This window comes from Mauremys mutica, chromosome 10 (assembly GCF_020497125.1).
Source record: "Mauremys mutica isolate MM-2020 ecotype Southern chromosome 10, ASM2049712v1, whole genome shotgun sequence".
Classification (NCBI taxonomy): domain Eukaryota; kingdom Metazoa; phylum Chordata; order Testudines; family Geoemydidae; genus Mauremys; species Mauremys mutica.
The window spans coordinates 32,047,615-32,066,909 of NC_059081.1; the positions used below are offsets into that span (position 1 = coordinate 32,047,615).

General features: G+C 39.7%; 1 protein-coding gene across 3 annotated transcripts in view; it reads right to left on the reverse strand.

Annotated features, from left to right (window-relative positions):
• Window positions 1-19,295, reverse strand: part of RBMS1 (RNA binding motif single stranded interacting protein 1) — a 198,684-nt gene that overhangs the window by 21,278 nt on the left and 158,111 nt on the right. For all 3 annotated transcript variants that reach the window (XM_045032038.1, XM_045032039.1, XM_045032040.1), the window contains exons 5-6: window positions 15,479-15,636; window positions 11,354-11,433 (exon numbers count right to left, since the gene is read on the reverse strand). In XM_045032038.1, coding sequence (XP_044887973.1) covers window positions 11,354-11,433; window positions 15,479-15,636 — 238 coding nt within the window. The remainder of the gene's footprint in view (window positions 1-11,353; window positions 11,434-15,478; window positions 15,637-19,295) is intronic.

The window sequence follows — 19,295 nt, forward strand, 5'->3', positions numbered from 1 at the left end:
TCATGACATTCCTTTATCCTTTCTCTAATAGGTAACACCCCAGCGAGAGAAGGCTGGATCTAAAAACGTGTAGGTTTCCAAATGTGAAGTAGACATATAGGATTAGGAGACAAAAATGGTAGCACACCTGTAACAAAATAAACAAAAAATCTTTCAATATAGATATTAGTGCCCACATGCTATTCGTACTGTCTAAAGGTGCTAAAGCTGATTGCTTCTTTCATCTTTTGTATGACTTGTTTCTGAACCTTTGAACAGTGGGGACTGGATAACTCAGAGGATTAATAACAAGGCAAAGACTTTCACCTCTAAGCCATCAGTTTAAGTCTGCCTCAGGCTGGGTGGTCAAGTCATTATCTGGGGCTGGCCTATATGAAATCAATTATTGATACTATTTCTGGTTCTACTGAGAAAATACTCACATCATACCTGCATACTTCTTGGCAGTCTTTCCATGAAAGAGGCATGGACTTAGAGGCAGAAACACCCTCACAGGTGGTCCCTTGTGGTCAAGGTTGAATATGAGGCATGTCAGTGAGGAAGCTTGCACTGCTACTGCCTACATTGTATATATTCAGTAGACAAATATAAATATTCAGTGTCTGGGTCTAGAAATCTGGCACCTTCCATGAAAACACTTAAAAATAAATCTTAAGGGGAAATTACTTAATATTGCATAGTGATAAATTAAGATTGGGAAAATTTAAGCTGACAATATGGAAAAAAAATCCTTTGAGATATATAGGACCATAGAGTAGTCCCACAAGGGAAGTGGTGGAAGCCCCAAATGGAAAGGACAAATACTGAAAAACATACTATAGAGAGCAACGCTGCACTGGCAAGGAAATGGACTCTAAAGCCAAGAGTCATTTCCATCTTTGATGTCTACTGTTGTTAGAAGGGGCTTTTTTATTTCTTATCCTTCTATATCTTTTGGGGGAAAAGTATCTTATGAAGGTACTGAAGGGCGTGTACTAGAAAGGCCAGATTTCTATACTCCTGCTCATGTTGCACAGCATCTTACTCCACAAATTGTTCCATTGAAGTCCATAGGACTACTCTGAATCAGACACTACTCATAGTGAGTAAAGATATTGGACTCTGGCCCTAAATATTTTTAACTCCTTGATTTCAGCATTTTGATGTATCCATTGTAATGTGTGTAAGCTTATGATTTAACACAGGGAAAAATTTATGGCACAGAAGGAGCCAGTGATCCTATGTGTGTCTGGTTTTTTATAGGTTACTTTAAATTGTGTCTAATGATACAGGAAGGAGATGTATTTTCTAAAAATATACTGTAAATTTTGATGCGATGAAGAGAAATTGGCTTGAGTCATATAAAAGGTATTAAAAAATTCCCTCTATATACTTTCAACCACATGAGTATATATTATTATAGCGTTCACAGGCAGTGAACACTTAAAGCTGCATTATTCTTTCTTTATAAATCTCTACAGTGAGATGTGCAAAACTTTCACAAAGGCGTTCCTTTGGAAGTTGTGTTTTCCACCTGTGTTCTTATACCAAGAGTGATTTACTTTGTATTGTCAAAACAAAATTTGATCAAACATTTGAAAAAAGAAAGAACAAAACTTTCTGCGAAGCTCAGTGGAAACAGTCCCCTGGCAAATTTAAGAAGAAAAAAAGTCAAACAAACAATGTATAAATGATTGAAAAATTACTTTTATGCATTGGACTCTAAATATCCAAATAGCCATGGCAAAAAAACAACAACAAAAACAAAAACCCAGCAACCCACATCCACCTGCAACTTGCCTGAAGATTGTGCCCCACCTTTTGGACACAGACCTGGCCATGGTGATCCATGTGTTTTTGCTTTCCAGGCTTGATTATTGCTACTCATATCCAGAAATGAAGCCATATGCCTTGCAAGTTCCAACTGGTATAAAGTGCAGCCGCCCATATGGTTAACTCCACAAATTGCTGTGAGCACACTGCACAGTGCTCTGTTTTTTGCATCGACTCCCCAGTCTAATTGGACTGACACATTCCAATTCAAGTTCTCTGTCCAGACCCCACAAGCATCACCTGTTTGAGCCTAACTATTAGCTCCCTCTCTGCAACCATGACTTCCCACAACAGCTATGTTCATCAGAACCATGAACCAGTCAGCCACCAGTGGGAGGCTCCTGAGTACAGGACACAACCTGCAGAGAATCTGATCCTACACTATGGGACTCACTCCTGAAACATGTAAGAATGACAGGCCTCGCTGCATTCAGATATTTAAAATAAAATAATAATAATAATAATAATAAAAATGAAAAAATATATAATTTCTGCAGCATAGAGTTCCTTCAGTAAATTCCACAAATACACATTTCACTTGAACATACAGACATATAAAAACCAACTACCTGCTAGTCAAGCTATTTTTCCATCAGGCTGGGAAGGAAGAAAGATATATAGTTATTTCTATTTTTTAATAGTTGGGAAGTGCTCAGGTACCTAACATGATGGGGACCATTTAATTACCTAGATAGACATTAGACAGATTTGTAGTATAGAAACTGTCATCATATTGTTGAAAGAGAGTGGAATTTTCAAAGACACCTCAGTGGGTTAGAAACAAGTCTCATGACTTCCAATTGAATTTGTGCTCCTAAGTCACTAAGGTGCTTTTGAAAATCCCATCCTGTATAATTACTGGTAGTTGTAATAAACTACTATAGTGATGTCCTTTGTGCTATTAGACTGAGGTGTTTTTTTATCTGTTGCATGCACTTTTCCTCAGTTAAACTGGTAGAGTGATTAGTGCTTCACTGCCGGAAGTACAAAACACCTGCACCTCCCATGGAGTCTTCTTATCTTACCACAAATTTCTTCTCCCGCTCCCTCCTTTAAAAGGAGAAGACGACTGTAATGTTACTCAGGCAATTCAAATGCTACGTTTCCTATAAGGATGTAAATTCTTCTGTTGCATATACAGGACATGTATGTACAATAGCAGTCTGTGTTGCTTGTTAAATGTATACCTTCATATACTCTGAGCTGAACTGTTAAATATTTACCATAAAATACACAGTGGCAAAGTTAGTGTTACTGTAGCACATAAAACTTTCGAATGCCTTTACTTCTGAATGCTAATTTTCTCAACATTACAGCTGCATTCACTTTTGCATTTAAAATACAGAAAACTCAACAAGGTAGTTTTAAAATTCTACTTCTTTAAACAGTTTGCTTAAATGCTGCATATTTTAGTATTTTTTCACAGCATATTGCCGAGTAACAAAGCATATGGTACCAATGAATTCTGACATTAAACTATCACAATAATGATGCAGCAAGACCATACAGCTAGACACTTTTGCCAAAAACTGGATTTAAAAAAAACAAAAACAAAACAAAAACCCCTAAATCATGTCTGTCTAGTGCAGGCCCAAAATCATATCATCAGTAGCTTTATATTTTTTTTTGAGAGAAACTGAATGGACTCCACTGTCATCAAATTAATCCTTGTTTTGTTGAATATAAAGTTCAGGGGCCAAAGGTCATCTCCCTGATCCTTCTAATAGTGCCATAGTAGCACATTTTGAGTTGTCACAATTAACTTCTCTCTCTCTCTCTCTTCAATTACTGTTCCTTAATTAAACAGCAGGCACAAGATGAGAGAATTAAGAAAAAAATAAAACTATCCTAAATTTAACTCTAGACTTAACAGGTGAAATCCTGGCCCCACTGACTTCAGATGGGACAAGGTTTTACACAATAACTCCAAGGCCTATAGTAACTGTGGATCTTTCAAAGGTGCTGTCCACAAGTATTCCACTTCTGGTACATACGCGCTCCATGTGCACAAGATCAGAATTTTTTTGAATAGTATTGTCCATTGGGGCTGCATCTGCACCCTGTAGCTGAGTGCACAGAGTGGGTCAGCCTCTTCCTCAGAGGCTTGGACAATCTTTGCTAGCTACAGTAGTATGAAGGAGGCTGTCTCTGTTCAATAGTTCTGAGACCTATATTGTTTTCTCCTGGGGACTAGGATGTACACTCCCAGAGAGCACATGGTGACCTATGAGTCTTTAATATGTCCAGGGCTCTGTCTGGAAGAAGAGATCGCAGCCTTCAAAGCGTTGGTCCTTGATGGTCATTTGGACCTCCTTCAGTATTCCAGAGGATTGTTACCAGGAGGCCCGGTACATTGTGATTGCAGTCACCATACCATGAGCTACTGTGTCCACGGCATTAATGGCCTGTAATGAGGTCCAGGCAACCAGTTACCCCTCTAACACCAGCGACTTGAGCACCTTTCTGTGTTCCAGAAGGAGCGACAGTTGATCCCAGTTCAGGAAGGTATATTTAGCCATGAGTGCTTGGTAATTTGATATGGGTATCTGTAAACTGGCTGAGGAGTATGTCTTACGCCCAAAGAGTTCCAGCTTTTTGGGGTCCTTGTCCCGAGATGTTGCCTTAGGTGGTCCCTGCTGTTTAGATTTCTTTTGGAGTCAGCCACTTCCAAGGAGAGGAAGATGATGTTTTTAGAGTGTCATCATTAATGGAAATAACTACCTTGCAGAAGGGACAGGATTTGAATGCTGGAGACTTCAATGCCTTCATGTCCAGGATGGCTAAGTGCCAGGGCACCTCCCGGACTTGAAGACTTCTTTCTTTGTCAAAGAGCTTAAAGTGTGTAAATCTAATTGCACTAACTATATACTACCTAAAGAAAAAACAACTGCACAGTGTGCAGAGATGGGGACATTAGAGGGTTCTGTCTCAAAGCCTCAGGGGTAAGAAGGAATTGAAGGGCGAATGGAGGTGCCCTGACGTTTATGCCCTTGGCTATAGGTTCCAGGGGGCATGCAAAGTGCAGGTGCAGTCCCAATGGATACTACTATTCAAAAAGATTCCGATCCCTCATTCATGGTGCGCACACTCACCAGAAGTGGAATACACGTGGACAATCCCTAGAAAAACTATTTCACAGCCATGCAATTCACCTCTTACCACATAATTATGCTTCAGAATCTAAGCTTTCATTTAAAATAATAAAATGGTTGTGAAGAAAGCCTTTGAAACTTAACCAACTGCAAACTGATGTTGTGGTGTCTGCCCGATAGCTCAGAGATGTTAACTGCCTATTATTCTCCATGGAGTATTAACTTTTGAAACCTAATGATGACAATTTACATTTTAGCATTTAACTATTTCAGCTTATCATTTTAGCAGGAACATCCAGGTAATGTGCACATCCATCAATTCCAAATTGCATTCCACACCTTCCCAGGTGCCAAACCTTATCTGTCCCCACCACTGAGCTGCCAAAATTTCCAGGCTCCCTCTGACAATTTCAGTTACGTGTTGTCTACATATTTGTTTTTAAAAATCAGTAGTACTTTGAAAACTAAAGACTATAGGTCTGTTTAAAATTAAATATTACACAGGATACTATAATTTTATATTGATTGACTTTCAGTTTCATTATTAAGTCAAGAAAAAAACCCCTCAATTTAAAATGTATTAGTGGCAGGCAAAGACATTTCCAGAATGCTGCACTTTGTCATCTCAGAATTTAGATCAAGATTGTAAGAGCGTGCACAGGTACTTGCCTGTATCTAACTAGCTAACAGAACCTCAAAGTTACGAACTGAACGGTCAACCACACAACTTCATTTGGAACAAGAAGTATGCAAGCAGGCAGCAGCACAGACCAAAAGAAAAAAAAAAGGGGGGGGGGCGAGGAGAATACAGTACAGTACTGTGTTAAACTACTAAAAAAATAACGGGTAAGTTTAAAAAAAGATTTCACAAAGCAAGGAAACTGTTTCTGTGCTTGTTTCATTTAAATTAAGATGGTTAAAAGCAGCATTTTTCTTCTGTATAATAAAGTTTCAAAGCTGCATTAAGTCAATTTCCAGCTGTAAAAACTTTTGAAAGAACAACCATCATGTTTTGTTCGGTTACAAACATTTCAGAGTTAAGAACAACCTCCATTCATAACTGTGAGGTTCTACTATATATTGATAGTCTATAGAGATCACTGCTACAGATAGTACCAAACAACTTTATGAAAACAAATTGTTCTATAATGACCTATTAATAAAAACTAAGGGTCAGATTCTGATTCCCATACTCGCAGTGAATAGTACCTTACACCATGGATAGTCCCAATGACTTCAATGGAACTACTCATGGAGGAAGGAGCCACTCAGTGTGAAGTATGATGAAAGCAACAGGCTTAACCTAGTGGATACACAAGAAAATTAAAATTAATTTACAACATTAAAAACAGACAGTGCTGATCTCTTTCCAACTCTGACTCCTAAATCTTTTGAGAAGGAGAAGACAGATAAGGACCACAATCTGGATTTAGGGTCTTCTGAAAATTCTTTTGCTACTTCTGTTTACCAATTTACCAAGGGCCAGATTCTTACATTGAGCAGTACCTTACTCTATGAGTAGTCTCACTAATTTCATGAGATTACTCATGGAGGAAGGCATTATGTAGTATGAGTAAAGGTGGAAGAGTATGGCTCCAAATTAGGGCAACTAAAATACTGCCCCCCTTTTTTTGTTTTTTTAGTCAGATTGACTATGATAGCAGATAGTGAAACTTGTAAAAGTCAGCTGTGTGTGTTGTAGTTGTGCAAGGTACTTGCAATGCTCACTTCATTGGAGATCTGCAGTTGGTCAATTCCATCTAAAAAATAGGTAGTACTGGTTGGCAGAAGTTGGAACACACCACAAATTATAGAAACTAATCCATGTAAACTCCCATTTTGCTAATTAATCAGAATATGAATTAAAATGGACTTTAAATTTTTAAATAAAACTTAGACACCCCTTTTAAAACCTTAAAAAGTTACTTTAAACTCAATGGTCCAAAATCTGCCTTCAGTTACACTCATGCAACCCAATTCTTCCAGTCAGAGCATAACTATAACTTTAACTATAAAGGAGCTGCTCTAACTACTGACCATCTTCAATATTTTGGGCCAAATTCTGTTAATTGACCACAATGGAGATACACAGGGGTCCATACCTCAATCTGCCAAAGCCCAAATATTTTACGTGATATGAAAGAAAAATCCAAAACTGAGAAAAAACAACACAATCATTTCTTCAGGGAAAGTCATTTCCTAAATGTAAATTCACTTCAGTGACATTCAGATTTCACAGCCTGAGAACCTTTAAACACTCCATTCTTCAGTAAAGACAATTACTTTTCTTAAAAAAGAAAAAGGAAATTAAATGCAAGTTATGTTAAGGTAATATTAAAACTAACTAATTGCACAGGTAAAGTTAAAAAGGCAGCATATGCAAAAGTTAAGGTTCTCCCAGTAATGTTACATGAGTCATGGCACATCTCATTTTATGGCATAAAGAGAGAGAAATATTCATCTAACATAGTTAACAAAATCCCAGGAAAAGAAACAATTGTTAAAAGAAATCATACTTTAGTGTTCGGCACATTAGAAATGCTTCAAGAGATAGTAGGTACCACTGTGGATTTATAACATGGTTGATTGAACATTGATCTTTGAGCCTTATCTTTTTGCATGACTTAAAAAAACCCCAAACCAAAAAAACCCTTTGTAACCTTGACATCACATCAATATTGGGGTGAGGGAGGGAGTTTGCACTTAATATAGGATATAGATATTTGAGTAAAGAACCAGCTTTATATTAATCTTGGTTAACTCTCAGGGTTGGGCACCTGTAACTGTTGATTGTTTAACAGTCTGTGTAAGGAAATAGTTCTATCCTGCACCTCCCTTAGAAGTTCCACTGTCAGGATACATACTTGAGCCGCATTCATTATTTTTTGCCTTTACAGGGCACTTTGCGTTAAGGTTTCCTGATCTGTCTTCTCATGCTGCCCAGGAGGTCCAGCTCCTATAACTGTATTTAAACCCTTCTTTCATTTAAATCCAATCTTTGTTATTTTAACTAAAAGAGATGTTCTTCCTCCTACACTTATTTCATTACAATCCCCCTCTCCTACCCTCTCCATCCTGGTAATGGTGTTTAAATATCCAGCTCTGTTTGCTGATTTTAGACAAGTTTTTAGTACACAATGTTTCAGTTTAAACATGCAGTTCTACTTCTGCAGTTTCATTTTGTATGGCTCTAAACTTGCTCCGTCCTCACTCCCCCAAAGGATAATCATCTACTTTGTACAACTTTACCCTCTTACTATCCATTTAGGAACAGACTGTGCCTGACTCAGTAGGGTGTGAGCCTTCTCCATTGTCTCTATATGGCCTGCTAAAGAGCCAGGAAGCTGCCCCATGGCCTAGTCCCCTTCTGCGTCAGACTGCAGTGCAGGGTGGGGAATCGGCTGTACCTCCCGCAGGACTACAGTAACTCCTCACTTAGCGCCATCCCAAGTCCCTGATCAATTAGAGAACATGCTTGTGTAAAGTTGTGCAATGCTCCCTTGTAACATTGTTTGGCAGCCGCCTGGTTTGTCCACTGGTTGCAGAAAGAGCAGCCCTTTGGAGCTATCTGGGGCTATCTGGGGACTTAGAACCAGGGAGGACAAGCAGTCCCCCATCAGCTCTCCTAAGTTTCCCCTGCAGCAGCTGCCCAGCAGGCTATCAATTGCCGGGCAGTTCAGCTGTCCCCTCCCCCAATTGCCATGGGCTGCTCCTGCCCTCTGCCTTGGAGCTGCTCCCAGGAGCCTCCTGCTTCCTGTGTGGGGGGAAGGGGTTGTGCCCCTCCCCCAGCTCCTGTACCTCATCTCCACAGAGCGGGGTGGGTGTGTGTGGGAGGAGGGACACTACAGGGCTCAAGAGAGAGGGAGCTTGCTGGCAGCAGCTGCTGTCTCAACTTGCTAATCTACTTAAAAAGACAGTGTACTGAGAGTGAGGTCAGCGTACTTAAAGGGACAATGCGCGTCTCTCTCTCTCTCTCTCTCACACATACACACACGTACGTCTCTCTCTGTCATGCTATCACCTCCCTCCATTCGTGCTGCCTTGTAGAGAATGTGAGGCTACATTAACAACCATGTGTTAACTCTTGAGGGTTCAGCCAAGTGCTAGTTCATCATTTAGCAGTAAGTCATTCCCTGGGAAATATCCCACCCTCTTGCACCCTCTGACTCCACCACCTCAGCAAGCTTCACAATCATCATTACTGTGTACAGTATTAAATTGTTTAAAACTTATACTGTGTGTGTATACATATACACACATATACATATACATACAGTCTTTTGTCTGTCGAAAATTTTTCCCCTGGAACCTAACCCTCCATTTACATTAATTCTTACAGGGAAATTGGATTAGCTTAACATTGTTTCACTTAAAGTAGCATTTTTCAGGAACATAACTACAACGTTAAGCGAGGAGTTACTGTATATCAAGAACTCTGCCTGTGTCAGGGAGCATCAGGAGCAATTCTACCTCCACAGAAATTCTCCCCAAGGGACAGGGCAGCTTCTCACCACCCACAACTCCACTCTGTGCCTACATGGTAGCATCACTGTGCTTTTAATGATGTAGCTTCTCTCAGTGACGCCCTTCCTCACCTACTTATTTGAATAATGAGCAGTGTAATATACTAAGTATTTGTAGTATTAACAATGAGTGTATCTTACTGTCCCCAGATAGTCACATTTACACAGTGTGTGCCCCCACCCCACTTGTTATACAAATCACTCCTATAATGTAATCCTGCCCAACAACTTGCTGCTTCTACCTGGTAAAACCTGATAGCACAAGGGTGTAACTCTGGCTTCAAAAGGGCCCTCTGTAGGCAGGATGTGATCAGCTATGATAAGCTGACAGCTGCCCATCCAGGCATGGGCAGGACACAGAGCTGCAAATGAGCAACCTAAAAACCACTAGCAGGAGTTCCCACAATTTTGCAGTTGCCAGTTTTGCACAGATTCTATACAGTTCTTTCCTTTTGGTTAGAAATACCTAAATATTGATTAGAGCTTTGTCTGCTCCTACTCATGAGACTTTTAATGGTGTCTGAGCAATTTCAGTACTATAAAACAAAGCAAAATGACAGAAGACAAGAGAGCAGTTAACATTCAATGAAAACAGTACCATTATCTACTTGCTGCCTCATGGATTTTCCACCACACAAAATAATGATCTACATGGGATATTTGCAAATATAGTCAACAGGAAAATGGAAGTTACAGCCCCTAACCCTAAAGTCCACAGTTTTCATGCAATTATTATTTGGTAGGCTATGGAACACATCCCAGTGCAGAGAATCTGCAAAAGGCACTCAAGTCAAAATGTCACCCTTCAATAGATCAAGCAGGGTAAGGGGAAGCAGCCTTCCATGCCTATCAAACCACAGACTGACTCATGCATGAGTCACCTTTCAAGGATGAGGCATGTATGTAGTTTTATTAAACAAGCTAAATTATTTTTTTGCTGTTTGTTGTTTTCCTTTTCCTGTGTTCCCTGTGCCAAGGTCTGGGCATGAAGGATGTGTCATCAATGGGAGTAGAACACCAGTAAATGTGTTAATAACACTGTAACTTGTAAAATACTTTCTTGAGTGTCCCTGTAAAACAGTTACCAAAGGAAGCCTGGAATCTTAGCCATGTATTCTTTCCTCATGTATTGTCCTGTTTTGCTTCCTAATTTACTCTGCTGCTCTGTGTGATAAAATTCTCTTTTTGTGTTATATAGAGTGACTTCAAATTTAATTCATGTTTTCCTGTAATTATATTTTTAACAAGCAAGATATCAGTGAAGGTGGTGTGAGCATAGTCTGAGCTCCTATGTATTTTGACTCCGAATTCTTTTGCATTTTTCTAGCATTTTCTGTGGGTATCTTTTTTCCCTTGCTCAAGAACTTGAAAATCTGTTTCAGATACAGAGTGGAAAAATTCAATGCACTTCAAAAGGATTTTCCATAGGTCTGGCCACAAAGATGTTGCTTATGGGATCCAGTTTGCCAGCAAGTGAATGACTTCAAACAAAAGCATGGGTAGATGGCAAAACACTAAGTTTAGGTCACTTTAAAAAAATAAAATAAACAGCAGCTAATTGATCCACAGGCCACCAATCAACCTCTGCTCTAATGAGTATACAATTAACTTGGGTTACACAGGATGTAAGTTAGTGCAGAATTTGGCTCAAGACATCTGAACTGCTTTTCTACTTTGTTGAGTGAAACACAACAGTACTGCTTCCCAGTGAAGCTCTACTGTGAAAATGAAAACAATCATGGTGTTATTTTCTACAAAAGTGGCATTACTGTGTTCCAGGGCAGCAAATATTCTAGCTATCCAGGGAAGCAGTGTTACATTTTAATGAATGAGAAACCAGGTATAACAATCCCCAGGATACGCTTAAACTGTAAGGACAGTCATCGATTGATATATGTTGTCAGAATAGCAATATAATCAACATACCAGAAACTCCCGGTGGCGTCTTAATGAATTTGCCATTAAAATGAGCAATCACTGCTTCACATTTTTCTGTTGATTCCATCCTATGTAAATAAAGGATAAAACAGAAATTAAATTTTTGTCCAGTGTCTGCGTTTGAAAAAACAAACAGACTTACTAGGTTTTCTTGCTCTCCTTTCACTTTTGTGTGTGTGAGCAACAGGGTAAAATTAAGGGTAAAATTAAAGAGAATTAACTTTTTGTGCAAAGTGATAGACTCGACACTCTGAAAATTTAATTTCTCTGTTTACTAGGTCATGCCCTGCAGAGCTCAGATAATATGGTTTATACAAGTTAGGCCATGTATATTCAATTTCCAAGGGTTGGCAATGGGACTATTACTACATGGTTCTCGATATCTGGATCCTAAACCCAATGCTTCAAGAAACCCTCCTTAATTTCTCCCTCCCACCCACCTTCTTAAAGGTAGAGGAGGCATGTAACAGGAAAACCCTCACCCCTGAATTCTCCTCAAGACGGTCTCTCTTTCACCATCTTCCAACTTTACAAAGGCCAATGCCTTATCCCAAAATTCAGTTAGGTTCTGCAGTAAGTGGAACAGGAAGCAGCTTAGCATCTCAATGATGCAGAAGGAGCAGGAACACTCGCTCCCACAAAATCCTAGACAATGCAAAAACAGAGATGCCCAATAAACCTTATAATGGCAGTTAGGGAATCCACCAGCTTCCCTGGCAATGACATAACAGATGGAACAGCTCATAATTGCTAGCCAGAGTTGCCCTAGCTACAGAACTAAGCCACAAGGGGTGTGGCCATCACTTTACTTAGTACAGGAGACACAGCAGGCACGGTAGTGTTTCCCCATTCCTGCTGGGTTTTGTTTTGTTTTTCTTTTCTTTTTTGGGAGGGGGGCGGGGGAGGGGAGCACAGTGGCCCTGACCTAATTACTCCATTGCTCCTTCAGAAAATCCTACAGGAAAGGGCAACTTGTACCAGGTGGAGTGGGAATAGGCTGTGTTGGGACAGCAAAAAGGTAAGGCTAACAAGAGACCTCAAGGCATCTAACAGTAGATGCTGTGGGGTGAGTTTAGAAGGCCAGAACTGCAAATTGCATTGACATAGTTTGTGGATCCAGGAAGACCTTCATGAGCCGAGACAGAGTTTGAACCCAGCTTGTGATTATCGGCAGATTCGGGATTCTAGCCAAACACATCTAGTATGGCATGGGCAGTAGCAGTGCAAAGTCCATTCAATGGTACTGAACAGATGGGTTAATTCACATTCATTCATTCAAATTTCAAACCACAGCCTCTTTGAAACAGACACCAAAGGGCAGTACCACCGTTCGCAGTGGTTTTTGCAATGTACACTAGGCAGAGAAAGAAAGCAAACTCCATTCACACAGCACACTGAACTGCCTTCAGACAGTCCTGACTTTTAGTCATTACCAATCTGGACTGAATTGGAACTGTTCACCCAGAGATGAAAAGCAAAGAGAGAGCAATTTTAACAAGAGCATAAGTTTAACACTGCTTGTAAAATGAAGCTCAGGTAAGATATACAAAATCATTAAAGTGATTGTTATCTGCACATTACATTTGTGAAACTCAGATCCACAAGTTAGGCCATATGACTAAGTCACCTACCATTCATCAGCAATCTACAGTAACTTATGAGAGGTAAATATTGGTGCTTTTGGACTCCTGGTAGTCTTCCCACTCAGACCCTGGGAAATTCTTTCATAGCCAAGAACCAGGATCAGTAAATGGGCAGACTGAACAAAAGGGTTTGTTCACAAATGTAATCAGAGAACCACGAGAGCTTGGAGAAGGCTCTGGATTGCTGGATCTGAGTCACTGCGTTAGTCTCAGATTCAAATCTGGACTTGACAAAAATCTATTCTGAGGTTACTTTCTACTAACCTCCTAAACATCATGGACACAAGAACTGAAAGCTTACTGTACATTAATTCGTATGTCCCTTAAAAACCTTCAGTCTCAAAAAGGCATTCACCCATTAATGTTCAGACATCTAACTTGCACTACTTGAGTATATGTGGATAGATGTCAGAATATGGTCTTATACAACTCATCTACATAGGTTTCCTCTCCTGTTACTGTAAAAGCCAGCCATATTTCTAAATGAACACATGGAGTTGTTTCAGTCTTAGTATAGTAGAGAACCCACTTAGAAAGTACAGATTTTGAAGCTAAGGTCTTTTTTCCCCCAACACACCCACAACACAAATGGTGATTTGGATTTGCATATCTCTTGTGCACTTTCCAGGTAGAATTTTAATGCTCTTCTGGCATCTAATGCCACAAGAGTTTAGGGTAAAATCTTGCCCCAAATCCCTCTTGTATAACAGAATGAGAAGCAACTTACGAAGAGAACCATTTCAGGGAGACCTTATCGTCTTGTTAATTTCTCATAAGCAAACAGTGAAACCACTCTCTAAAATATTTGGATTTCACTGAACAAATCAACAGACTTCTGACTATATGTCAGGTGGCATACAATGTTCAGATTCTTCTCTGTACAGTCCATGAGAGTGCCAACAATTTTATATTCTCCTACTTTTTCAAATACAAAACTACCACAATATAGACAAAATATCAGAAATGCTTATCCAGTCATCTGGTCTTCGAAATCCAAGAGGACTAATTCTACCTATCATCAGTGTTTTTGTGGCACATCTATATGCTTAATCATACATCTTTTAGGATCTACTTCCTTAATTCAAGGAGTGCTCCTTACTGCAGACACTGTTAACAGAAATCTCCAATCCAGTTCTCAAATTTGGTCATTCAGCTTGCACACAAAAGAGATCTTGACTGTTTTCAAGAGTGACCATGAGTTGATCTAGGCTTAATGCTGGACATAGAGACAGAGAAAATAAATGCTAAAGGGCCACATGAGAACTCTTGGCATGGAAATCTGCTATAGTCAAATAGCCAATAACAAAAGGAAATGCAGACCCCCAGGGGCAGGGTATTTGAGAGCTGAGTGGACCATGGAAATAGTGTTTGATCTTATTGACTCTAAGGGAGAACCATTCCCATCTAGATGTCAAATGCTTTTGGTGTCGGATTTATTATGGAGGATCAAAAATATATTTTTCTCCAAAATGGAAACAGGCTCATGAGCCAGAATATGCCAAGCACCCACAATACAGAGTGATGGGTCTCTTTCTTCAGAAAAATTGATGCAAATAAAGGTATTTCAGTAGTGCAGGAGCCCTCCCACAACTCCTCCTTCTGGAAACCTAGCCTCAAAAACTGTATTATAGAGGCCAGGGTGGGGTTCTGCTCATACAGTACTTAACAGGGAGACAAGTATCAGAGGGGTAGCCGTGTTAGTCTGGATCTGTAAAAAGCAACAAAGAGTCCTGTGGCACCTTAAAGACTAATAGATGTATTGGAGCACAAGCTTTCGTGGGTGAATACCCACTGCGTCTGACGAAGTGGGTATTCACCCACAAAAGCTTATGCTCCAATATATCTGTTAGTCTTTAAGGTGCCACAGGACTCTCTGTTGCTTTTAACCGGGAGAATTTCCCTTTGCACTTGAAGAGGCCCTATTTAGCAGAAGTAGAGGTCTGATTATCAGCCTGAGGCACTGTTATAAGTTTTCTTAATGGAAGGGCTTAGGGGGATGTGGAAAGGAGGGTCTGTGATGAGAGGATTTCAGCCCAAATTCTTCCACAGATGTTGGCTATCATTAGGGGTGGTGATGAGAAGGCTCCATGTACTTCCTGCCCACTTACTCAGGTGTGGGGGAGGTGGGAGCAATAGCTGTGCAAGGAGTGAAAAGTGGAGTCTTGTTCCCACTTGAACCCCTGCACTGGTGCATAGAGCAAGCCAAAATTAGCCCCAAATCTTAGTTGAGAGTCTGACATATTTGGCTAAGCAAAGCACAAATTACCAAAGTCCCGCTGCATCTCTTAATTAAAAAGAGATTCAAATTAAAAGTATGGTATGCTTTCTGTAATTACCTCTTCCTCCTCCTGTCTGGGTGAACCCTGAGTGACAATAGCTAGAAAAAGACATTTCTTATGATGAACACTATTGATGGACACATGGTTTACATAATACAGAATGAAAAAAGTGAATAAGCAAACTACAGTACCTTGCAAAGCCAACACCACGACTTGTGCCACTGGAATCACGAAGTATCCTTGTAGAGATAACTTGCCCAAATGGCTTAAGCATATTCTCAAGCTCCTGCTCGTCCATTGACAGCGGCAAATTGGAAATATATAAGTTAGTTGGATCTTGTTCTTGTTGCTGAAACAGAATTAAAAACTGACATTTAATTTTCAAAACCAAAAGTGTTGAAAGAAATCTTAAGCATAAACTATGTCTATCATTACATCTGTTTTTCTCTGTTTATGATTCTCAGGTCCCATATACAAGCCTTTCTCTCCCTGCATCACCCACTTTAAACAACTGTCTCAGTATAATTATTCAAGTAAGAAAAAACCCGCTTAAAGCATGTCTAGAATGACTTTTTATTAACTTTAACCATTCAGAAAAAAAGTGGAGATTAGTATGAACAAATGACCAGTCTTAACATATATATCATATCTTTGTTTTAAGGTTTTTGGAAAGAAGGAAAATATTAGAGAGGAGCAACTCAGGGAAAATCAGGATTGAAGCTGGGAGAAAAGGAAAAATTAGACTGAAGGAATGGCACCCCGAAAATGGAGAGGGAAAAGAGATAAGACAAATACACCTCTACCCCAATATAATGTGACCGGATATAACACAAATTCAAATATAACGCAGTAAAGCAGTGCTCCAGGGGATCAAAGCAAGTTCGATATAACGCGGTAAGATTTTTTGGCTCCCGAGGACAGCGTTATGTCGGGGTAGAGGTGTAATAGGAAAGGAAGGGAAAAAAAAAGGGATGGAAACGAAATGATAAAAAAATGCACTGTAAGTATATTGGCAAAATGTTACAATAAAAATAGGCAGCTGTCCGATGCAGATAAAGCTGGGCAGGAAATGGTTTTCCTAACCTGTGAAAATTCTCTCATTCCGCATTGGGATGAGACAGACAGACACAGAAGCACGCAGTAAGATGGAGCATGAGCAGAACAGTCAATAACCCAGCTGTTAAGACATGCACCTGGGATCTGGGAGACCTGATTTACACCAGAGATTTGAACTTAGGTCTCCCACATCCCAGATGAGAACCTTGACCACCAGGCTATTAGCTGTTCTGGGCTCTCTCTCTCTCTCACTAGTTTTGATCAGAAATTCCATCCTGGACCTGATAAACCTTTCTGTCAAAATGAATACATTCCAGCAAAAAAGTATTAGTTTTTGTCCAAAAATTCCTGACCAGCTCCAGATTTATACAAACAAAATTATTTGAGTGAGCTATACAAATCTATGAATTTATTCAAATAATGTATGTCCAGTTTTATATTACCTGTAATATTAAATATAGTAAATTAAATACTGCTTCCTCCCTGGATTCACCAGAACCTGGGCTGGATGAGCTTTAGGACATTTTGCAAGGTACATCTATATTCTTAGGCTTTTACAGAAGACATAGGGAGGGATGAGTGGAGTGTGACTGCCATTGTGTGAGAGAGCTTGTGATGGAAGCTGCTAAAGAGGCTTTTTAATATTACTAATTATTATCGTACAATACCCCAAAATGTGCTTCACAAAGAAGAGGAACACAGTCTCTGCCCCAAAGAGCTTGCAGTCTAAATATAATATAAAAGAACAAGTCAGAACAAAAAACGAGTGGGGAGAAAGGGAGGACGAAGGACAGAGTGACGAGGTCATACAGTTACTCAAGTTGATTGTGCACATTTGGTAGTCTAACAGGTTTTCCCTCCATTATACTTAATTTTATACAGAATTTTAAATTGTCCCATTCCTCTCTGAGAAAGGACACAAGAGGGAGAAAAAATCATTGCCCCACCATCAGCCATTGCTCTAAGCTTTATTACTGACCAAATCCTTCTCTATAAACTTGTGATTACTTTGATTTTTTTGTTCTTAAAAACCCACTTAAATCCTGGCCCATGATCCCTCACAATCTAACTACAGGATAATGCTTCTGCAAAGCATGCCTTTGTCATCGCCCATCTGAAATACAGCAATGAAACATACGTGAGCATGAATCTAACAACCCTTAGGGAGCTTTCTACCATAGGGTAAAGCTCATCTGTGCAGGAAACAGAACCTTCTCGGGGCTGGTCTAGGAGTCAGGAACAATTCACAAAGGAACTAAGGACCATTACAAACCTCACCATCTTCTGCTCCATGTGCAAAGCACATTTCTTTACCCTTCTTTCCCCAATATAAACTCACAGCAGCATGTACATTTAAAAAATAAAAAACAAAACCAGAAAAGAAACCCAAAACCCTACCAAAAGAACCCCCTGCAAAATACACAGAGTTCTCCCCCTGGCTACAAGGTCTGGTCTAGGTCTACACTACAGACTGGTGCCAGCAAAGCTATGTCAGTCCAGGGTGTGAAGAAGCAGCACAGTTGTATCGGTCAGGGATCGCACCAGAAGTCCCTAGTGTAGACAAACTATATCGGCAAAACTGTGCTTTTACTAGTATTGCTCATTATGCTTGTGTGGGGATGGTTTTATTATACCAGTAGAAAGCACAACTTTGCCAATGTAGCTGTGTCCACACTAGGAACTCTTTGCCAATATAGTATACCAGTATTCCTATACCATTGAATCAGTGCTAGTGTAGTGTAGAATGAATCCCATGTGACAAGCTGTTAGTTACTTCACTTAATGTACTACTGGAAGGTGCTCAGATACTATGATGATGAGGATGATATAAGAACCTCTACAGAATTACACACAAGCCCTCCTCTGTGTTAAAAGAACATTAATAAGGTCACAAAGTCAAGCACCGAAAAGTTAGGAAATGCCAGAATTAAGGCTGACTGGGCAACCTTATTTCAACCTCTTTGTGCCTTTAAATCAAAATACAGCCTTTCTTTATATGAAACCATACTATTTTCCCTGCCTCACTGAGTGAGCAGAATGGATGGTGCTCACTCAAAGAGTTATTCAATATTTTGTTTTATCCACCTTGTTCAATGTGGGGCCCTATGTCTTAGTTACTGCCCACTATTCAAACCCCACTCTGATGTTGGAATTATTAATTTCCTCATGAGTCTGTCTCTGACATACAAAGGGGATGCGTAATTTACTCAAATATTAATGAATTTATTTTCAAAACACTTCTATGAGATGAAGGGGTATTATCCTAATTTTTCAAATAAGAAATTAAGGCACAGAGATTAAGGTCAAAATATGTGGTAATTTTGGGTTCCCAATTTGAGACTCCTAGAACCTCATTTTTCAGAGTACTTAGCATTATAGATCCACTGTAGCCTTGAACAGCTGCATACTCAGTGGAGACTGAATCTTTGGGGAATTTAGCTACTAGAATTTAAGAACCTTTTTCTGAGCATATGTGAACTGAACCGTGATTTTCCAATGACTTACAACTTGGCCAAATTTGTGCAGAGATTCATGGGGACAATAAATGGCACATTCTTGACAAAATGGCTGCCAAATCCCTGCTCCAAAGTATAGGGGTGCTAAAACTTTTCAAGTAAAAAGTTGACAGAATGTTTTAAATAGGCCACATAATGTATTTTTTTCCTAGCCTTGTTCTCAGAAATGATAGAGCCATTTGGAAGAAATTTTCCAACAATATTCAGCCTGAGGCATATACTTGGAATTGAAAATTTCACTCCAAATGGTTCAAGTTTGGCAAAGTTATAAGCAATTGAAAAAAAAAAGTCTTATTAACCTTGCCCTACACTTCCATTATAATAAGGGTGCTCCCAGCTCTGCCTGTAAACAGAACATATCTGAACCCCTGATCTTCTCTCCACACAGTACATATCAGCCATGCCCCATGCATCTTGCTACGCACTTTGATGTTCC